Source organism: Schistocerca gregaria, chromosome 4 (genome assembly GCF_023897955.1).
Source record: "Schistocerca gregaria isolate iqSchGreg1 chromosome 4, iqSchGreg1.2, whole genome shotgun sequence".
NCBI lineage: Eukaryota > Metazoa > Arthropoda > Insecta > Orthoptera > Acrididae > Schistocerca > Schistocerca gregaria.
In genome coordinates this window covers 483,684,086-483,708,677 of record NC_064923.1, presented here as the reverse complement: position 1 = coordinate 483,708,677, position 24,592 = coordinate 483,684,086, and the positions used below count along the sequence as shown (strand labels likewise).

General features: G+C 38.7%; 1 protein-coding gene across 4 annotated transcripts in view; it reads left to right on the top strand.

Moving 5' to 3' along the window:
• The window catches only part of LOC126267060 (cadherin-23-like), a 458,700-nt gene that overhangs the window by 401,736 nt on the left and 32,372 nt on the right, over positions 1–24,592 (top strand). For all 4 annotated transcript variants that reach the window (XM_049971900.1, XM_049971901.1, XM_049971902.1 and 1 more), the window contains 2 exons: positions 14,918–15,157; positions 23,033–23,218. In XM_049971900.1, coding sequence (XP_049827857.1) covers positions 14,918–15,157; positions 23,033–23,218 — 426 coding nt within the window. The remainder of the gene's footprint in view (positions 1–14,917; positions 15,158–23,032; positions 23,219–24,592) is intronic.

The window sequence follows — 24,592 nt, the reverse complement described above, 5'->3', positions numbered from 1 at the left end:
GTAAATTTTAGCCCATCTTCGGGATTTCGCATTCTTCTGAACTTTGCATGCTTTTTCCGTTGCCTCTGCAACAGCGTTTGGACCTTTTTTGTGTACCACGGGGGATCCGTTCCATCTCTTACCAATTTATGAGGTATGAATATCTCAATTGCTGTTGCTACTATATCTTTGAATTTGAGCCACATCTCGTCTACATTCGCATAGTCAGTTCGGAAGGAATGGAAATGGTCTTTTAGGAAGGCTTCTAGTGACACTTTATCCGCTTTTTTAAATAAAATTATTTTGCGTTTGTTTCTGATGGATTTGGAAGAAATGGTATTGAGCCTAGCTACAACGACCTTGTGATCACTAATCCCTGTATCAGTCATGATGCTCTCTATCAGCTCCGGATTGTTTGTGGCTAAGAGGTCAAGTGTGTTTTCGCAACCATTTACAATTCGCGTGGGTTCGTGGACTAACTGCTCAAAATAATGTTCGGAGAAAGCATTTAGGACAATCTCGGAAGACGTTTTCTGCCTACCACCGGTTTTGAACAAGTATTTTTGCCAACATACCGAGGGTAGGTTGAAGTCCCCACCAACTATAACCGTATGAGTGGGGCATTTATTTGTTACGAGACTCAAACTTTCTCTGAACTGTTCCGCAACTGTATCATCGGAGTCTGCGGGTCGTAGAAGGAGTCAATTATTAACTTAATTCGGCTGTTAAGTATAACCGCCACCCATACCAATTCGCACGGAGTATCTACTTTGACTTCACTACAAGATAAACCACTACTGACAGACACAAACACTCCACCACCAATTCTGCCTAATCTATCTTTCCTGAACACCATCTGAGACTTCATAAAAATTTCTGCAGAACTTATTTCAGGCTTTAGCCAGCTTTCTGTACCTATAACGATATCAACTTCTGTGCTTTCTATTAGCGCTTGAAGCTCAGGGACTTTTCCAGCACAACTACAACAATTTGCAACTATAATTCCGACTGTTCCTTGATCCAAGCACGCCCTGTATTTGCCATGCACCCTTTGACATTGCAGCCCACCCCGTACTTTCGCGAGGCCTTCTAACCTAAGAAACTGCCCAGTCCACGAGACGATGCTGCAGATGGTGAGCTCTGCCTTCATCTCGTAAGCAAGACCGGCAGCCTTCACCAAATCAGATAGCCGCTGGAATCCAGAGAGAATTTCCTCAGATCCAAAGCGACACACGTCATTAGTGCCGACATGTGCCACCACCTGCAACTGGCTGCACCCTGTGCTCTTCATGGCATCCGGAAGGACCCTTTCTACATCAGGAATGACTCCTCCCGGAATGCACACGGAGTGCACACTGGATTTCTTCCCCTCCTTAGCCGCCGTATCCCTAAGGGGCCCCATTACGCGCCTAACATTGGAGCTCCCAACTACCAGTAAGCCCACCCTCTGTGATTGCCCGGACCTTGAAGGCTGAGAATGATCCTCTGAAACAGGGCAGGCAGCTGCATCTGGCTCAGCCAGAGACAGTGCATGAAACCAGTTTGTCAGACGCACCGGGGAGGCTTTCTGATCAGCCTCCGGGGACGCCTTTCGCTGCCTGCCACGCCTTGGAACGACCTCCCAATCAACCACAGGTGAGGGCTCAGCCCCACTGCGGGCAGCAACCGGGACAACCACAGCGGCAGACCGATCTGGGGACAGACGGGACGAGGTTGACATCCCCGTGATACCCAAGTCTGGCTCCCCACAGTGGTGCCCATTGGCAACAGCCTCAAGCTGCGCGACCGAAGTCAGCGCCAATTGCAGCTGTGAGCGAAGGGATGCCAAGTCAGCCCTCATCCGAACACAGCAATCGCAGTCCCTGTCCATTCTAATCGATGTTGAACAACAGTTACTGAAACACGAGTCTGTGCCTAGATAATGCAAGCGAAACACGCAAAGAATGTCTCAGCTAACCTGTACAAGTGCCTAACGACTGCGCTACAATCTGCTGAATTTACGATTGCAGTAACTAAAACTCGAAATTGCACCTCCTATATGAAACTCACACGCAATTTAAGTAAGAATATACCAAGTAAACACTAAAGTGCGATGCTAAAACTCTCAAATACTATAATACGTCTGAAATATGAATTAAACAATACAAGTACCCAAAAACACGCAAAGGAATTAATTAAACTATCTAACAAATAAGTAAGCTAGGGTTATACTACTTGCTGCTGCAGCTGCTTATCCAGTGGCAGCAGGGAGCACACTGGCTGTGACCAACCGAACTGGCTGTTCAAAACAAAAACAGAAGACAGATGACTACGCGAATTTACACTATTCAGGTACTAAGGCGCGATGCTATAACCCTCAAATACTATAATACGCCCAAAATATATGAATTAAGCAATGCAAGTACCCAAAAACATGCAAAGAAATTAATTAAACTATCTAAAAAATAAGTAAGCTAGGGTTATACGACTTGCTGCTGGCAGCTGCTTATCCAACGGCGGAAGGGAGCACGTGTCAGTTTCTCAGTGACACTCTGCCTCAACACTGGATAGGGCATACGGTTCCCCAAGACACTACCCTGCATTCTTGGCCTCCAAGACTGCCAGATTTGACCTCATATGATTTTTTCTTGGGGATATATGTTAGGGAAAGAATAACAGCCACCATAACTTCTGTAAAAGCAGATACACTGCATAAAGTTTATGATGACTTTAGCAATCATCTAGATGTTGTTTGTGCTAGTGTTGGTGGGCACATAGAGCATTTGTAAAGTATAGCTAAAACTTTAAGATTTTGTGAGTACTTGCTCAAAACAGAATCAAGTGGGACTAAAATGATTTTCCAAATTGGACGAGTTTCTGGTTTACACAAAACTCACTGGGCTAAATAAAATTTGTTGGGTATCATGCACAAAAATAAAGTAAAAATTTTTAATAATGCATATACTGTAGCCGGCCAGGGTGGCCGAGCGGTTCTAGGTGGAGCCACGTGACCGCTACGGTCACAGGTTCGAATCCTGCCTCAGACATGGATGCGTGTGATGTCCTTAGGTTTGTTAGGTTTAAGTAGTTCTAAGTTATAGGGGACTGATGACCTTAAAAGTCCCATAGTGCTCAGAGCCATTTGAACCATATACTGTATTTACATATCTTCACTACAGGACAGTAGATGTTCATTTACTATATATTGAACAATAGAACAGTGGACTATTACACTAATTGATAAATAACATAGCATTTCTGTGTTTTTATTCAAACTTTAAATTCGTTTATTATTGTGTATACATACATATGACTCCCATGTTTATTTGCTTTACATTTCACTTTTTTGTTGGGAGGATTTGTGTGTGCTGCAAATTGAATAACATCATTTATGCATGCAATGGCTTCAATGGCTCCTTCAGGCATATTAATTTTTTCTAGGGACGTCATTTCGCTCCTCTTCTTCTTCCTTTGTTTCTTCTTCATCATCATCTGTGTTGCAGATTTCTATTAAACCTTTTGCTGAAGTGAAAGTGGAGTGAGTTGACAGAAAGTCATCATTTCAACTGTAATCATATGCACTGCATGCAATGTTTCGCGTTTTCATTAATTCAGCAACTGCTGCTGAATTTTTTTGAATTTCAATGGCCACAGAAGTGTCTTTGTTCTTGACCCCAAAACCCCGCTTTGTTGAAACACTTGGTGACAGCTTCGGGTTTTATTTTCTTTACTGCCAAGCGAATTCAATTTACAATTTTACAGAAACTGATCATGCAAGAGCAAACGCACTTTCAGATTCTTCAACACTAAGAATAAGAGATTGCATCAGTAATCACCTATAATGACACTTGAATGAGTAAATAACCCTCTGATCCATGGGTTGTGTGAGGCTGGTTGGACCTGGAGGGAACCAAGCCAATTTCACATTTTATAATGTTATTTTCGGGTGGCAGGTTGCATTGTCTAGGAAAAGGAAAACTTGGTGATTTCCTTTTTATTTTGGCACTGAAAGAGCCCAGCAATTATTCCATAAGACCACTCACCATCCATGCCTTTTTATTGCTACACCATGTGACTGGAAGCTTACTGAACTCTAATAAGTTTTTGAAACAACCCAGTTTTGCCACCTTTCCAATCACCAGTGGCTTCTCCATTTTTCCTAACATGTTTCCACACGGCAGTAGAGTGAGTCAGTCCTTCCTTGGACATTTTTCTGCCACTGCACATTTCACCTCGAATTGCTTGTGATTTTGAAGGCAGCGCAGGATAAAACAGGTCTGTTTCATCAGCACTGAATGTGCCTTTTGGATCATAATTCACTATTGGACAGTACTGTCTTCCATTCTGTTGTTACAATTTTCTGCACATCCTTAGGTTCTCCACACACTTCATTCCACACGATGTTTTGCCTACCTTTGAAATTGTCCAGCTGTCCTGTCGATGCCTTAAACTCCATAATTCCAAGCTCTTTAGTGACTTTCAGAGCCTCACTCTGCAACATAGATCCAGATAAAGGTAAGTTTTTTGACTGTGCACTTACGAACCATTCCCACACTATTTTGTTAATTTCTTCATTTCCAGTATTCTTTGCCTTTCTTTTCATCTACGCGTTCCCTGTTGAGAGGCCAGCAAACATGTGGTTCCTGAAGAGGGGCAGCAGCCTTTTCAGTACTTGCTGGGGCAAAAGTCTGGATGATTGACTGATCTGGCCTTGTAACACTAACCAAAACGGCCTTGCTGTGCTGGTACTGCGAACGGCTGAAAGCAAGGGGAAACTACAGCCATAACTTCTCCCGAGGGCATGCAGCTTTACTGTATGGTTAAATGATGATGGCGTCCTCTTGGGTATAATATTCTGGAGGTGAAATAGTCCCCCATTTGGATTTCCGGGCAGGGACTACTCAAGAGGACGTCGTTATCAGGAGAAAGAAAACTGGCGTTCTACGGATCGGAGCGTGGAATGGCAGATGCCTTAATCGGGCAGGTAGGTTAGAAAATTTAAAAAGGGAAATGGATAGGTTGAAGTTAGATATAGTGGGAATTAGTGAAGTTCGGTGGCAGGAGGAACAAGACTTTTGGTCAGGTGAATACAGGGTTGTAAATACAAAATCAAATAGGGGTAATGCAGGAGTAGGTTTAATAATGAATAAAAAAAATAGGAGTGCGGGTAAGCTACTACAAACAGCTTAATGAACGCATTATTGTGGCCAAGAGAGACATGAAGCCCACGCCTGATAAAGAAATTGATGAAATGTATGATGAGATAAAATAAATTATTCAGGTAGTGAAGGGAGACGAAAATTTAATGGTAATAGGTGACTGGAAATCGAGAGAAGGAAACATAGTAAGTGAATATGCACTGGGTCTAAGAAACGAAAGAGGAAGTCGTGTGGTAGAATTTTGCACAGATCATAACTTAATCATAGCTAACACATGGTTGAAGAATCATGAAAGAAGGTTGTATACATGGAAGAATCCTGGAGATACAGAAAGGTATCAGATAGATTATATAATGGTAAGACAGAGATTTAGGAACCAGGTTTTAAATTGTACGACATTTCCAAGAGCAAACGTGGACTCTGACCACAATCTATTGGTTATGAACTGTAGATTAAAACTGAAGAAACTGCAAAAAGGTGGGAAATTAAGGAGATGGGACCTGGATAAACTGACTAAACCAGAGGATGTACAGAGCATAAGAGAACAATTGACAGGAATGGGGGAAAGAAATACAGTAGAAGAAGAATGGGTAGCTATGAGGGATGAAGTAGTGAAGGCAGCAGAGGATCAAGTAGGTAAACTTAAGAGGGCTAGTAGAAATCCTTGGGCAACAGAAGAAATGTTGAATTTAATTGATGTAACGAGAGAATATAAAAACACAGTCAATTAAACAGGCAAAAAGGAATACAAACGTCTCAAAAATGAGAGCGACAGGAAGTGCAAAATGACTAAGCAGGGATGTCTAGAGGACAAATGTAAGGATGTAGAGGCATATCTCACTAGGGGTAAGATAGACACTGCCTACAGGAAAATTAAAGAGACCTTTGGAGAAAAGAGAGCCATTTGTATGAATATCAAGTGCTCAGATGGAAACTCAGTTCCAAGCAAAGAAGGGAAAGCAGAAAGATGGAAGGAGTATATAGAGTGTCTATACAAGGGTGATGTACTTGAGGACAATATTATGGAAATGGAAGAGAATGTAGATGAAGATGAAATGGGAGATACGATACTGCATGAAGAGTTTGGCACAGCTCTGAAAGACCTGAGTCGAAACAAGGCTCTGGGAGTAGACAACATTCCATTGAAACTACTGACGGCCTTGGGAGAGCCAGTCCTGACAAAACTCTACCATCTGGTGAGCAAGATGTATGAGACAGGCGAAATACCCTCAGACTTCAAGAATAATATAATAATCTCAATCCCAAAGAAAGCATGTGTTGACAGATGTGAAAATTACCGGACTATCAGTTCAATAAGTCACTGCTGCAAAATACTAACAGGAAGCCGACCTCAGGAAAGATCAGTTTGGATTCCGTAGAAATGTTGGAACACGTGCGGCAATACTGACCCTACGACTTAGCTTAGAAAATAGATTACGGAAAGGCAAACCTACATTCTAGCATTTGTAGACTTACAGAAAGCTTTTGGCAATGTTGACTGGAATACTCTCTTTCAAATTTTGAAGGTGGCAGGGGTAAAATACAGGGAGAAAAAGGCTATTTACAATTTGTACAAAAACCAGATGGCAGTTATAAGAGTCGAGGGGCATGATAGGGAAGCACCGGTTGGGAAGGGAGTGAGACAGGGTTGTAGCCTCTCCCCGATGTTATTCAATCTGTATATTGAGCAAGCAGTAAAGGAAACAAAAGAAAAATTGAGTAGGTATTAAAATCCATGGAGAAGAAATAAAAATGTTGAGGTTCGCCGATAACATTGTAATTCCGTCAGAGACAACAAAGGACTTGGAAGAGCAGTTGAACGGAATGGACAGTGTCTTGAAAGGAGGATATAAGATGAACATCAACAAAAGCAAAACGAGGATAATGGAATGTTGTCAAATTAAGTCGAGTGATGCTGAGGGAATTAGAATAAGAAATGAGACACTTAAAGTAGTAAAAGAGTTTTGCTATTTGGGGAGCAAAATAACTGATGATGGTCGAAGTAGAGAGGATATAAAATGTAGACTGGCAATGGCAAGGAAAGCATTTCTGAAGAAGAGAAATTTGTTAACATTGAGTATAGATTTAAGGGTCAGGAAGTCGTTTCTGAAAGTATAGGTGTGGAGTGTAGCCATGTATGGAAGGGAAACATGGACGATAAATAGTTTGGACAAGAAGAGAATAGAAGCTTTCAAAATGTGGTGCCACAGAAGAATGCTGAAGATTATATGGGGAGATCATATAACTAATGAGGAGGTATTGAATAGCATTGGGGAGATGAGAAGTTTGTGGCACAACTTGACTAGAAGAAGGGATCGGTTGGTAGGACATGTTCTGAGGCATCAAGGGATCACCAATTTAGTATTGGAGGGCAGCGTGGAGGGTAAAAATCGTAGAGGGAGACCAAGAGATGAATACACCAAGCAGATTCAGAAGGATGTAGGTTGCAGTAGGTACTGGGAGATGAAGAACCTTGCACAGGATAGAGTAGCATGGAGAGCTGCATCAAACCAGTCTCAGGACTGAAGACCACAACAGCAACCCGTTCTCTTTCAGCCATTCATCTCGAATCTTGTATCTCTTGAAGTGCTACTACAGGCCGCATCATCTAGGATGGTGCTTCCATGCATAGAGGCAGATTGGAATGAAAGCATTGGGGGGGGGGGGGGGGGGGGGGATGAGAACTGTGTGCATATGCGGCTGCAGAGAGCGGGCAAACAAAGTCTATGGTGCCGAACTGCGTTGCTGCGGACAACAGTCAGGCTCATTTGCCTATGGTACATTCTATTATACATTCAAATCTATGAGGGGAATAATAAATATTAAAACAAATTTTGATCAATCATCATGAGGGAAATATTAATTGATGTCCTGATGATGTTGCATCCGCTGCTCCACAGATTCACTCTCCATGACAGGAGGCGAGAACAGCTGACACAGCTTTGTGACAACGTGAAGTACTACTTCTCTCAAAATGACAAAGTGTTTAATGACAAGGTCATTGAAAGTGCTTGGGATAGTTATCATTTATTGTGATTTGAACTGCATTATAAGTAAAAGTTTAATACACAACAAAATTAACTTCAAGCACAAACTGAAATCATTATATTTGCCTGACAACCGCTTCTAGTCAATAGAATTTTTAAAAATGTATATGTTGTGAATGTGGATGTCTTTGACTATAGTTAATTGTAATCACTGCATATAAAAATGAATTAGTGGTAAAGAAAACTAATGTAAAAGACTATTATAAAAATGGTCAGTAAGTTGTCACATTTTTCACTGTTAATGGCCATTATGAGTGTAAACCAACACGTTCAACCTTACAGTGACAGACCGCATTTATAACCCATTTAAGAAGCAAACAATTAACCATAATTTGTGAATAACTCCAGGGAATGCTGACTGATAACATCAGAAACTACCGATATCTCAACAGGTAATAGTTACTGTCATTTTAGAGCCTTATCCAGTTTGTGCCTTGAAAACGACAGAGGTTTAAATGTGGAGATATCTGACTTCTGATTAATTTATTCAGGTGCATTGTCACATGTTATTAGACATATAACATGGTGGGAGAAGCTTAACTTCTCATTGGGCAATATGTTGAACATTATAGTTAGCATAATTAAAAAGATACAAAGTCCTAATCAGAATGCTAGGAAGTTCTCATTGTTATGTACACAATTGATATGTTGACAAACAAATCTTTTAAACCACAATGCTTTAAAACTACGAAATATTACTACTTTGTTCCAAAGTCTACATCATAATACCATCATCACTTCTATTTGAGTCTGTTTCCAAACAATCTGATTATAAGTTTACAATGATAGGTTCAAGGCTTATATCCATCATCATTACCCTGTCAAGTTCTCCTTTCTGAAGCTTTTCAGCATGCTCCACAGACTGTGCCCATGCTACAGGTGGGATGTTGTTTGTTGCCTTATGCACAAGCAGTTCAGTGTATGTTATCTTGAATGTTTTGTTTTTCTTTCTCCCACACAGCCTTAAAACCCATTGCCCAAATTAATTCTGTGGGGCTGCACTGCCAGTGACACATGGGTAAATGTAAAACTGTGTGACCCCATTCATATGCAAGGAAGTCAAGTTTGTATATTCTGTCACATGACTTGGATTATATTATGCTTAATATTTTTATTTTTAAGACAGGGAAAAAAATCTGTTTTTCTCATGTTTGTACTTGATGTTTTCTCTGTAACGTGGAATTATAACTGTCAGTGACCGCCTTCGAAGCAAGGTATGACAAAATTTGTGAATCACTTCACGAAACTGACAGTGTTTATTTCGGAATGGTAGTCACTACTGTTTTTCTTAACACGTAAATACAAGTTTATTCCCAGAAACAAAACTGGAAGAAGAGTCAGCATGCAGAATAATTATCCAAGAACCTATTCCTATGAGAACTTTAAAATCACCAGTTTCATCACTCATTTTCCAGCAGATCTTCCTAGAATGTTTCTAACTGACCCACATTTCATCAAGGTAATACACTCTCAAACTATCTCCTTCTCTTGTATTGTGAATCTTTATATGGAATATAGTTCATGGTGCACCAATGCCACTTCTTTGAACTAAAAACTCTCTTCTTAACATATCTGGAACCAATGTCTTTTAAAATTCCTTACATTGACGAAGCACTTACTATTGAAGCCTGCATTTTTGTGATCTCAGGCATCCACCATTCACATGGAGCATCTTAAAACATCATTGTTAAAGCTATCCATTTATGTTACAAGTACCTTGTGATTTCGATGCTTTCCAGGCGACACATATCAACTTTTTCTATGGTTCGTACAGTTCTGACACTTTCGTTTACAATTATCTTTACAGTTCTTTTGCCAACACCACATGGTTTTGGAGACCTGCTTTCAAATTCATGTTTGAAAAAGTTGTAGATGTGGTAAATAATCCCCCTCACCTGCTTGTGAAGCACTTCACATTTATTGCCATCACCTAACTTTGTTCTTAAATTACACTTAAACATTTAGAGATACACATTCACAACTATACTGCTGCAAGAAAAAAAAGGAAAAAGAAATTGACTGTTGAATGAATAATTTGGTTGCTGCGAAGTAAGGCAACAGTGCAGCATGTAGGAGCGAGATTCTCGCTCTCTTACTGCAACTCTCTGCTACCTGCTCGGAAAGAGGATGAATGTCATAGGCTGCCAATGGATGGTGGAGGCGAATGTGCAGAATGGCTGAAAAGTGGGCTGCCTTCTTACATGACATGAACTTTAGTCAACTGAAACTAGCAGAAAATAATGATCTTGCCAGGTAAAACCATTGTTTAACAGAACAATACCCACCCCTTTCACTGCGCACATTGCAGCAGAGTGTTGGTAGATGTGCAACAATGTCTCCGTATATGCCGGTGTGCTGCAATAATGGGGAAGACGAGAAAGCTGACAAACAGAGTGCTAACAAATGAACCGCTTCCTTTGATGTACTGTACCGACACTGAACGTAACTTATTCGTTGTTGCACAGAGTTGTGCTGTTTTAGGTCCACACCAGCAGCACCGTGCCACACTGGACCTCTTTTCTAGGTTTTGTGCCACTTAACAGAGGTGTTAAAAGTAACATCCTTGTAGAGTCATGAATAACTAATGAACTGTAATTCAGTAGTACTGTATAGGCTCTTTTCCACATTTTACAATAAATTATTACATATGTTCTAAAATTTGCTTTCCATTTCCGCAGTAGGTACATTCCACTTTATACAAAAAATGAGCATATAAAAGTGCACTGAATGTGTCAGGACTGAAATACTTGTATGGTTTGGGCAGATTTCCGAATTATACATGTGCCGATTTGATCAAGTTTTTACTGTATTTTGCAATTAATCCCTTGTTTGTAGTATGTATTTATCAATAAACATGGAGTTTTGAAATCAGGTCATTCTTTCTTAAATACCATGTAGATCTCTTCAGCCTTATTGGACCCCAAGAGTTCCAAAGTTTTGTCAGACTCTGATTTGAATACTGGATCCATTATGTCTCTGAAATGGACACCTGTTTCTTCTTATGTCGTGTCATGTGACAGTTTCTTTCTTTCATAGATGCCTTCAGTGTACTCTTCCCACCTATCTGCTCTGACTGCTACATTTAACAGTGGAATTCTTATTTCACTCTTAATCCTCATAAATTATTCAAAAGTTATTTTGACATTTGCATATGCTGCATTTGTCCATCTGATGACCATTTCCTATGTGATTTCATCATATTTTCTGTAGTCCTTTCATTTCAGCTTCCTTTCACTGGCTCTTGATTCCATTGAGAAGTGAATTTTATTGCAGTGTTCCTTTCTTCTCCTGAACATGTTCAGGTATCTTGCTTTTGTCAATTGACAGAAATATTTCTTCTGTTATCCACAGTTTCTTCATAGTTACCTTTCTAATACCTGTACTAGTTTGTGCAGATTCTGTGATTATCTTTTTCAAGGATCCCCTTTCCTCCTTAGTTGAACTATGAGCTGTGGTATTCAGTGTTGCAGTATTTACAACTTGAGAGAATTTCAAACACATTTCTTCATTCCTGAACAGTTCAGTATCTTAGTTCCTTATGTACTGACTCTTCCTGATAATTGTTTTAAACTTCAGCCTACCTAACAATGCAATATTGGATTTTGGAATCTGTCTCATCATGATGTAATGCAGCTGTATCTCCCTGTCTCTACTGGTCTGCTATTACTAGCTGAAATTTATTGTGGAACTCGAGAAATCTTTCTCCTCCCTCATTTCCATACTCTCAAATAACTCTGCCTCCTATTCCTTTCCCTACTGTAGCATTTGAATCCCCCATTGCTTATGATTTTCAACTCCCCTTACATATGCCAATTAGTTCCCATGGATTCTTTCTGCCTCTTCATCCTCTGCATGTGATGTTGCAATGTAAACCTGAGCCACAGTTGTTGGCATTAGTTTGGTTTTGATGAAAATAATTCTATCAATGAAATGTTCACAGCTGTCCTATCTGAAGTGAATTGTACTTCCTTTTATACAAATTTCTGATGCTTCTGATATTAACCTTCTCTCCATTTTAGTTCACTCATCTCTATTACATTTAGTATCAGCCTTTGCAAATTCTCTTTTCAGGATTTTGTAGCTTCCCTGCCACATTCAGACTTCTAAAATGCCATGCTCCAACTTTTTTTATGTTACCCTTTCATTGGTTATACAACTTTTTTCTTATGCCCATCTTACCCTTGAAAGTCGTATCTCAGAGAGCCATAAAGGACATTAACTAGAAGATTTTGCTACTAACTATTAATGCATTATCCTTCCAGAAATTAACACATGGACTCTTCTAGAGTCTGAGATCCAGTTTTGTTATAAACACTGGCTGATTAGCTGGCTACACATGAGTGGATTTCAGTGATGGGCCATGGATATTTCTGACAGGTTCTGCAAAATCTCACTAACTGTTTGTTATTGTGTTAGTGGAGACATGATCTACAGTTTTCAGAACTGGCGATCCCACCACTGCATCTAGAGACACAAATGCAAATTTCTGTGATGTGCCATGTTCCGAATATCCACAAATTTTCCTGAGTTTTCCAAAAGACAGTATGTTTTAGTTTCTTCTAGTATAGCGAACGAGGGGACCATGGTCACTTCGAAAAGCTTATACAATTGTACTGTGAAATTCCTTGTTTATGGAAATTGACATTATGCAAACAAGAATATAAAAGATAGAGGGTATAAAGAATTGATTGAAACATTTATAGATGGTATTCCAACTGTAGATCAAAGTGCAACAAAATATATGCTACAAAATTTGAAATAAAAGTTCAGAAAAGAAATTTTCCATTTTTGTTGCTATACTATTGATTGTGCTTTAAATTATTGATGGTATTTTAAAACAATTTGGCAACTACAAGATAATGTGTATTTCTGTCACCAAATGCTTTTTTCTTTACTGAAATAAAACACTATTTGTCGTCTGTATGAAACAATTTACAATTTGGCTTGCCTTCTTGATCTAAAAATAGTCTGCAACAAAAGTTGTTGGTTTTACTTGTGGTATTTTATGTCCTATTTTTGCTCTCATCACAAAATGCATGTCACATCAAGAAAAATATAAGTCTGCAAAGCAGTGTAGTATTAGGCAAAAACCAATAGTGCTAAATGAGGGAATACCTCAAAAACATGCAAGCAGATGGTGTTTTCTGATGGGAGCAAAAATTGGACATAAAATACAATAAGTAAAATCATCATATTTTGTAATGAACTCTTTTTAGATCTAGGTAGTATGCCAAATAGTAACTGTTTCATTACAGATCACTGATTATTTCAATAAAGTAAAATGTGTTTGGTAACAAATAATGCACTTTCATATAGTTGTCAAGTTAGATTTAAAATGCCTTCAGTCATTTCACATAAGAGCTCACAAAGGTGCAGGTCTCTTGACAGAAAGAGAAAACTTTGAGTAATATAACCAACATTATGACGAGTGCCAATGACAAGTTACATATACCATGTTCATTATTGTATTACCCATAACTGTGTTATGTCCATTATTTTACACATGTTATGAATGACTGTATTATACAAAGGATCAAGAATGCCCTCTGTGTACCAAAGCTTAACTATTCTGAGAGAAATACCCTCATTAATGAATCAAATGCCCGGAAGGTTGTCTGTCAGCAATCCAGATTTGTGCAGTTTTTCTTGTGAAAAATAGATGAGTACATAGTGTGCAAATCTACAGTGTACAAATCGCCAGCAGCTGTCACAATTTTTGTCCTGCTATGGTCCATACTAACTTCCTGTCAAATATGTAAAAGAGTTCCAAACTCTAAAAATCTGATCTGTCTAGCATACATCACAGACCTGGATCTGTGGATAAATCATGAAAATGAGCTGATTTATGCCATAGATGAAAGAAACCAGTCTCCAGGCACATCTGAGAGATGAGATCGCAGGGGCAGGGTCTGCACTTTAGTTGAAAATGACTGGCGTTATCGGCAGTCCAGATACATTAAAAATATCTGTGGGACTGGCTTTCAGTTCTGACCCATTACAGAAATCCAGTCGTTGTGGCCAGCTACTGCTATACCTCCTAACTCATGCTTATCATTTATCTCCACCCAACAATAACAACAACCACCCACCCTCTCTCCAGTGTCTCCCTTCACATTCCACATCTCATTTAACTAAATCAGTCACACTGTGACAACAAAATATGGTGTTCATTTGTAAAAAAGAAGTCATGATTCTGGAGTACAGAAATAAACACGAATTATTTCCTATGCACTTTTTCCTGTTGCTTTATTCATCAGGGCAAACTGAGAGTCTCATAAATGTCAACAAAATGGTGCAAAATTTTGTTGAGTGACTTGATTGTTAGTGTTTTCTTCAAAACTTCGTTGGACCAAATGCTCACTAGAGATTATAATGAGAAATACATTTTTATTTTTGCAACAAATGTTAATAATGATGTATTACAAAACTTATCCACGTTTCCACATTATAAGGGAAATATGGAATGCTATGTGCTTCAAAAATTAAAGTTATTATGAACTTCCTGTTTGTTTCAGTCACTTTTTACAATAAATAAAGTTAGATTTAAATAAATGAGGATTCACTGTACACACCGGTTTGCTACTGTAATCAGACAAGTTTCACTTCTTAGTGCTTCAACTACCTTAATGATAATGTTTTTCATTTATATTTATGCTTCCGTAATTTTATATGAAATAAAATTTAAATTTAATCAGTTTTTCTCTTCGGTAACTTTTGAAAATAGTCATAAATTTACGTTTCCAACTGTTTTAGGTTCAGAAAGAGCTTGACAGAGAGGAGTATGAGAGTCATATTCTAATAATAAAAGCATCCGAAGACTGTCTGCATCATCCAGGGAACATTTCAGTCTTTGATCCTACTGATGACACAGTGCTCAGAGTAACTGTCAATGTAATAGATGTGAATGATAATCGGCCATTGTTTGTGAAAAGGGTGTTCACAGGTGGCATTACAACAGATGCTGATTTTGGTACTGAGTTCATGCAAGTCAAGGTTAGTATGCACACAGTTTGAATGATTAAAAAAACTAAATTGACTTGTTACATTTGGAGCACCTTGATTCACTTTTTGGGTATTTATCATATGAAACGCAAGGCATGAATGGCTTGAGATCACATACAAATGCAACTATCTTGTCCAGAGCAGATATTTCTCCAATGTCCCATGAATGATCCCCCTGATGCAGCATGCAAGCATCGCTACCAGATGGAGGGCATTGGGGGAGGGATCTTTCGAATTCAGGCAAAGCCGCAGTGGTGAAACTTTGGTGGAGTGTAATATGTAGGTGCAAAATTTTGTTAGTCATCAAAAATAATTTTTCTACAACATACCACTCAGTGTTCATCAAGTATACCGAAGATTTACTTTCGGAAGATGTTAATATCAGAACAGGATCTGATATTTCTCTTACAAAGTATTTTGATAGATCAATTATCATATGTAGATGCATAAATCAGTTGCAGTTTTATTTGAAAACTATTAATTCTGCAGAGGGATGAGACTAAAGGTAAGCAAAGACGTCATTACAATGATAGATGAAAAGCTTTCTTTCTCAGCAGAATGTGGGATGCACCAAAAATTTACCACAAATCAAACAGTGGGCCACACTGGTTCTTGAACCTGGATACTTTCTCAGAAATTTGATAGTGGCCAGTCACACCCAATGTATTTAAAAAAAACACATCTGGCAGGTGCTTTTTACAACCTTGATAAGCAGGAGGCACAATATTACCAGAAATCTCCATCAGTGAGGCTTACCTGGAATCTACCCTTCCCTATGCAGTTCTTCCTGTCTTGGCCATAATCCATTCTTCTGTTTGAATGAGAAAATAATGCTGTATAAGGAAGCTCCTAAGTATGACTATCTCTGCCATAAAAATCAGAAGCATAATGCTTATGATGAGGAAGCCAATGTAGTGCTACTTATTTGTGGATGATTTTGTTAGAGTGCATTCCTTCTCCAGCTCTCCAACATCAATATCCCACTTGCAACTGTTTAAAGAAGCTGGAGGGTTGGACAGTACACTTTGAATTCTCAGTAGAGAAAAGTAAGCATTGACTTTCACCATTCATGGACTGTATTTAATCCACTTTTGTTGACAATGAGAGATGGCATTTTGGGTGTGAAAGTGACAGTGAAGACCATAGGCCCTATACTTAATGTGGTTGCCACACCTAATGGACATAACAGCAAGGTCCTTTACAACAATGTGCAACCTAAAGTGTCCTAACAGTAGGTCTTAGAGAACAGAGTACATCTACTCTTAGGCTTTCATATAAGCCTCTCCATGTTAAGGAGTTTAGTTGTTTGGTATGGATCAGTGTTCAAAGCAATAAAAAATCTCCCCAAGGGGAATATGAACAGACCATTGAATTCCAGGAAACTCCATTTCTGCTGGGACTCAAGTTAGCATGGGTTAACTGTATGAAGGATAGGCTGAGTAGCTGGATATAACATATGCACAGTAGAGAGGACTGTAAAAAGATAATTAATGGATAAGAAAACTGTGTTCAGTGCTCTATGCTGCTGTTGTTGCATCTTTGAGTGCTGAGCTGCCTATAGTTAGAATATCACCGAAGTTGTACAAAAAGGCAACAAGAAAATTTTTGAAAAAGCCAAGTATGGAGAAGGCGTTAAAATGTATGGGAGGCTTTTAACAAAACAGGCAATTCTGCTAGGAATAAAGTAAGAATTATAAAGTGAAGGCCTTCAGGATTGTCTAATTGTATACATAGATTTGAAAAAGTAAACCAGATCATAAAGTCTACACTTGCTTCAAACGGAAAACCACTAATGACATTGTATGGAATAGAATTAAATATAAGTGCAAAATCACTTATATGTGCATGTCAATGAAAAGAAGATACCTAAAGGGCAGAAAACTGCTTTGAGGCAGTTCTTATGGGAGAATAAAAGCACATCATGTCATTAGAAGTGTCACCAAAGCTGAGAAAGGCCAAAGAGTGGGATTCAACATTATATGTAGGTTGCAATACTTTGGTAGTTAAGGAAGCAAAGAAGATTATAAAGACAAAAAGAAAACTGTAAGAACTCAAACAGAAACATTGAGTCCTAATAAAGGGAAAGTTGGTTCCATCTTACAAAGATATCCCTGATTCTCAGAATATCTACCAGTACTGCTAAAACACATTTAAACTGGCATTTTTAAAGGAACCTGAAATGCTGATTCTGGTACCAAGGCACTCAATGTACAAGCAAAGAGTAATGTTTCCAGTGACTGGAGGCTGTCCCAACTACAGTTTTATTTCATGAATCTGTCATACACACTCAGGAAACTACCAGCCTTAATATTTATGAACATTCATTACAGAGATGTATATTTGACACTCAATACAAATACAAACAAGGAAAACATTTGTATGGCTGCAAGACATTTTGCACAAAAAGTTATGACTTGAATATAGCATTCACATTTATATACAAGGTGTGTTCAATAAGTAATGCAACACATTTTTTTTCTGAGAGTAGGTTGGTTTTATTCAGGATTCCAGTACACCATATTATTCCCCTCTCTTCTGGCTACAAAACTGATCAGTAACCTCCTCCTCATCCACATACTGCTTGCCACAGAGTGCATCCTTCATAGGGCCAAACAGGTGGAACTCGGAAGGTGTGAGAGCTAGGCTGTAGGGTGCACAGGGAAGAACAGACCAAGGAAGTTCTGTGAGCTCCTTTCAGGCATGCAGATTTGTGTCAGACCTCGTGTTGTCATGGAGCAGGAGAAGTTTGTTCGCATTTTTGTGGTGACACACATGCTGTAGCTGTTTTTTCAGTTTCCTAGTGTACCACAATACACTATACTGTTGATTGTTGCACCATTATGGAGGACATCAAACAGAATAACCCATTCATAGTCCCAGAAGACCATCGTTGTGACTTTATCAGCTAAGGGTTTCATCATCTGTGACAAGATTCAACAAAAAGTTGTCATGATCAGCCTCGTGACTTACAAGCAATTCCACACAAATGGTTCTTCATTGTTATTTTTGGTCTTTTGTTAGGTGGCTAGGAACCTGGTGGGCACACATCTTTGAATACTCCAACTGGTGGACAAATGTATCATCACTACCAAGAGAGATGTCTAGCTGTGCAGCATGGTGTTTGATTCTGATCTATTGATCACCTCGACAAAGTGTGTCACATTCCAACATTGCAGGAGTAACAGCTGTGTGCACCTGGCCAGCATGCGGGAGATCAGAGAGCTTTGCACGACCTTGTTATGATGATGACAGATGCCTCACCCAACGACTCACCATGCTTTTGTTCACTGCCAGGTCTCTAGACATTCTATAATCACCTATGAGTACCTGTGATGCTCTAGTTTCCCACCAAAAGAAACTCAATGGCAGCCCTCTGCTTGGAACATACCTTCATTACGAAAGTCATTTTGAAGTCCATGTGTAGCACTGCCACCTACTGCAACTTCATGAAACTATAGAGGCTGAAGTGTGAATAATCCACAATATCCCCTAATGAATTCTGCATTTTTTTGGACTGAAATTGGCCCAGGAAAAAAAGTGTTGCATAACTTGCGGAACACCCCTCGTATCATGACCAGTGGTCTCAAGACCAGACATGAAAGTGCTATGTTCAGCCACATGGTCTTACAGAAGTCCACAAGACTGATTAAGGAAAGGGAATACGGTGTGTTCTAAATGGAAAAGCTATAGTTCTTAATAGGAGGTTGCCATATATGCCACCATTACAGCAGGTCATAACAGTTGGAGATATCCAATGAATGCAACTATTCTGACAGACAGAGAGATTTGTACATCTGAATTAAAACAATATTGCAATGAATATTTATTAGCATTTCAGTACCTCTGTCAGACATATGTATATAACCAACTTGATATGTCAATACAACAATAATGCTAAAGTATATTTTCAGCAATTTAGTGAAATAGGATCTTTAGTAGGTAAAAGGACACATTGCGGCATTCTTTGACACCACACTGGCTGGGGTTTGTGAACTAAACCAGGCAGTAAGCTGGGTAATGACATTATGTCACACATTAGTAGGGTAATTTTCCAGGGCCAGTTGTCACCAGACCCATAGGCAAAGCTTATAGAATTAATTATATATTTTCTAAGTGTTACCAATAATGTGGCATGACAGTAAAATAAGAAAACCTAGTAAACAGTTCATATATTTCTACAAGACTTGCTCCCAGGGCAAGCCATTGGTACAGCTAAGCAGAGAAAAATATGAAGTAAACCTAGCAGAGAAGTACAATAATGCTGCAGTGTGGAAGAAGTAGGCACCAGTAGCGTAAATAAAAAAAAAAAGGATGATGGAAAACAATCTTATGGAAGCCAAGCTCTATGTGCCTACAGGATTACAAGATGTTATGTGTAAATTAGTAAAAAAAAAAAAAAAATTGATCTACTGTAGTCTGACTGATCACTAAGTTCTGTGTTTGGTTTGGCATCCAAAACTGACGTCAATGGAAGCCAGAATCAACTTTATAGCTGAAACATCATTCTTCATTGTGCAAATACATAGCTGGAATCTGGTTGGACTGTGCTTGTGCCTCTGACAACTGATGACAACTCTAACTTTCCAACTAGAGATAGTGTCCAGGGAACTATATAGTAGGGTTAGGAAGCCATATTGTCATCACCCAGCAAAACTATTAGAAGGGATAACTAGAGGATGTCTAAAGGGATCTATTTGCATGCAACAACTTCGTAATATAAATTGGGAGCCCTTGTTGAATAAGTTACAAGAGTAAGGTACTAAGCTGTATGTGATAGCTTACAACAATAATCTCTCTCTGCTCATGTGGGGAAATAGCAGGAATGAAACATCTGAAAAAGCAAGAATAGCAATGGGTATACTTAACATGTGGTGCTGCAAGTCTAAGCTGTCAGGTAGGTCACTTAAACTGAATTTTATGACATGAGGAGTAAACAAAAATGTAATCAAACAGAAAAAGATAGAAATCCAGCAATTTGGGGCAAAAATAAGCTCATTATCTGGGAATTCATCTGAGTGAGCAATTAAACTTATGGCCCATCTTGACCCCATATGTACACAAGGACTGAAAGTCTGATTTAAGTATGATAAGTATTAGTGACGAAGTTTCACAACAGTATGCTAACATTGGTATTGGATGATGTGTGTAGCATCTGGGTACACTGACTTATACTGCTAAAGCTGTCTGTAGCCATGTAGAGAGTTAAGAGCAATCTGTCATTGTGACCCATTGTGGCTATCTTCCATCCACTGCAGAATCAGTTCCTCCATAGTAGAAATTTGTGCTATTGGATCCCACTCTGTGTTTCACATGCTCACAATGAATGTAACTTTTTCTAGCAACAACAGTGACATACATGCAAATTTAGTTCATAAAATGCTATATATTCACAGCATACTATCGCTTACCATATTGCCTTTGCTGTATGACTTTCAACCAAAGAAGTGAGTATATATGTAGAGTTGAGAGGCTTTCTCAGGTGCATAGAGCAGGTAGGACTGGACAATACATCTCAATTATCGTATTCATCAACTGAGCATTCAAGTGAAAGAGGTCCACTGTCTCCAACCAGTGGTATTAGCAGTAATGTATGGGATGGTTAATAAAGATGTGCAAAAACTAAGCAGGATAAACAGAATACTGTGCTAAATATTTTGAGACAGAAAGCCTGGTATCTGGAAAGTAAAATTAACAAGAGAAGATCTGAATGACAACCACTCAAGTAGAAAGCATTAGCCACCAATATTCAGACTTTCTCACCAGTGCAGATAATTCCGAAGATAGGGCTATTATCAAAATCACTGAACAAACATAATATGCTGGTTTTCTTGCTCAAGAACGTTGGCCACTGTCCACCCTTGTTCTCACTACAAGTGGATCGCTCTCATCCTTGTGTCTGAGTGACTTGCTGTTTCTTATAACCTTCTCTCCTACTGAAGCATGGAACTTTTAGTTCCAAAATCTAGGCGGTGTGTCACTTTCAAGTGTCTGGCAGTACATCTCACTTTAATGATTCTGGCAGTACTACACATTTCACCTCGTGAAAGTAAGTTCTGGCCAGAAATTCTGTCTCATAACAAATAAGTTTTCTTGACTGAATTCACCTTTGATACAATTAATGTGAAAATACCTTCTGTTTCTTGTGATACCATTGCTGGCAACCTACTAAATGTCTCTAAGTTCGCAAAGAAATGACACATCACCATCTATTAAGGAAGGAGCTATCCCATGTTAAGAAAAGACCAGAACATAACATCTAGTTAATTTGGGGCCCATTGGACACCAGTAGTGCACAGTAACCATTGATTATTCTGATGTAACAGACAGCAGTCAGAGAATCCATTAATTTAATGTAGATCTAGATTTCCACTATGACATTGTCATCATTGGTGCATTAGCAGAAGAGTCATCTAGGCATAACCATGTAACAGAAATAGGCATTACCATGTAACATCATAAACATGAGACAACTGCCACAAACATTTACATGAAATGTAAATTCTAGTGACAATTGTCACATGTTTATGCTTTTACATGGTTAAGATTTTATGACTCTTCTGGTAATGCACCAATGATGAAAATGTTATAGTCAAAATCTAGATCTGCAATAAATTACAGAATCTGTGACTGACTGCTAACCTTCTGTACATTCTAACATGTAGTTGTCAGCTTAATTGTTACCACAGCTTAATTATTACCATCGAATTAAGAGGTGCATAACAAATGCAGAATTGCTGCAGGTTTTGATGAACTCTTTCCTGATTCTCAGTACTTTGTGGCCCATGGATGCAAAATGTCTTGTCAGATTCTGTACATGAAATCTTGTCCATAGGATAATTTCCACCAAATCTCATAGGGTCAGTATAAATGTGACTGAGAAACTAGGTAGAAGGGGCACCCACAGAACACTACTGATTAGTATGGCTACTATGTACAGTACACAAACTACTGTAATGGATACAGGACACACAAATTAATTCCAACTACAGAAACGGATTTCTTACTTAAAAGAACTTGCTGCGATCAGTATAAACAGCATGTTTTGGTAATGGTGATACTAACTTGCAGGATGGTGGAGATGGACAAAGAGATGAGGACATGAGGTAGGAAACCCTGGTCCAGCAATGAATGAGTCAAAAGTTATGATTTTAAAAAAATGTCAAATTTATGATTAGTCTGCAGACAATTACCAAAATCCAGTTGGACACATTTCTGAAGCCATTTCATTTATCTGCACAACTTGCAGTAGGTACTACATTCATATGAGTTGTTCAAAGTGGCATCACCCACCTTCTATGTAGACAGGACATTATCAGACGAAGTTCTGTCACAGCCGTTAGAATGATCACAGTCTTGTTGAGCAATGATGTAGGCAGGGACAGTTCTTACAAGGAAACCCTCTTCAATCATGACAGGTGTATCATACACAAGACTTTTTCTGAGACCCCACAAGAAGAAATCGTGTTGGGTGAAAAAGCTGACACAAAACAGAACCTCTTCTCAAGAGATCATATTTCTTATTAAGATCTTTGGAGACCTCCAAAAGGCACAACACATGGTTTTGTTTTGTACATTTTCAGTCACCACCTCCTAAGCAGTTCAGGTTACATTCCAAAGTTAACCTAGGATTCCAACTAAATCTGCAGTAGATTCTGGGACCTTCTGCAAAGAAATTCTAAATGCTAAGCACCAATGAGAACGTACTCCTCTTTCTATCCTTCCTTCCTTTTTACCTCTTTAAGTACTGTAAGATGCATCTATAGATAATGATTTCACATGTCAGTGCAGTATAGAATTTTGCTGTGACTGTGATTTCTGTTTGCCAAGTTTTATGCAGTTAATCTTACAGTCTTTTTGTGTTTTCAGGCTGTAGATAAAGATATTGGTATAAATGCTGAGATTCGTTACTATCAAATTGACGAAATACACAAGACTTTGACAGAAGGTTTAGAGAACATACAGAAACCACCCTTCATTGTGAATGAGGAGACTGGTGGGATCATTCTGAATTTTGATCCTCAAAAAGGAATGAAAGGGTATTTTGACTTTATGGTAAGCTTTAAATCTATTTATTTTATGATATATTAAACATTTTCATGGGGATTTTATTTGTTCTGCTTTTAATGAAATCAGTAATTTAGGGAATTATCTCACACTATATTAAACTAAAATTCTGAGTGCATAATTTGAGAATGAAATGGCATACTAATGGATTGTTAACATGAGCATAGGGCAGTCCAATTGGTTTCTGCATGTTTGTGTGTATTTATACTTCTTCAACATTCTTCTCAGTACTCAGAAAACTTAGAGAACCAGCATTTGAATTTGACCACAGAAGAACTGTACTGCTGCCAACATGCATTTCACATAAGTACCATGAAGGTAAGGTAAAAGAAATTAGGGCTCATATGAGGGCATTCTAACATGTAGTTGTCAGCTTAATTGTTACCACAGCTTAATTATTACCATCGAATTAAGAGGTGCATAAAATAGAAAATTTAAAAAGGGAAATGGATAGGTTAAAGTTAGATATAGTGGGAATTAGTGAAGTTCGGTGGCAGGAGGAACAAGACTTCTGGTCAGGTGACTACAGGGTTATAAACACAAAATCAAATAGGGGTAATGCAGGAGTAGGTTTAATAATGAATAGGAAAATAGGAATGCGGGTAAGCTACTACAAACAGCATAGTGAACGCATTATTGTGGCCAAGATAGATACGAAGCCCACACCTACTACAGTAGTACAAGTTTATATGCCAACTAGCTCTGCAGATGATGAAGAAATTGAAGAAATGTACGATGAAATAAAAGAAATTATTCAGATAGTGAAGGGAGACGAAAATTTAATAGTAATGGGTGACTGGAATTCGAGTGTAGGAAAAGGGAGAGAAGGAAACATAGTAGGTGAATATGGATTGGGGCTAAGAAATGAAAGAGGAAGCCGCCTAGTAGAATTTTGCACAGAGCACAACTTAATCATAGCTAACACTTGGTTTAAGAATCATGAAAGAAGGTTGTATACGTGGAAGAACCCTGGAGATACTAAAAGGTATCAGATAGATTATATAATGGTGAGACAGAGATTTAGGAACCAGGTTTTAAGTTGTAAGACATTTCCAGGGGCAGATGTGGACTCTGCCCACAATCTATTGGTTATGAACTGTAGATTAAAACTGAAGAAACTGCAAAAAGGTGGGAATTTAAGGAGATGGGACCTGGATAAACTGAAAGAACCAGAGGTTGTACAGAGTTTCAGGGAGAGCATAAGGGAACAATTGACAGGAATAGGGGAAAGAAATACAGTAGAAGAAGAATGGGTAGCTCTGAGGGATGTAGTAGTGAAGGCAGCAGAGGATAAAGTAGGTACAAAGACGAGGGCTGCTAGAAATCCTTGGGTAACAGAAGAAATATTGAAATTAATTGATG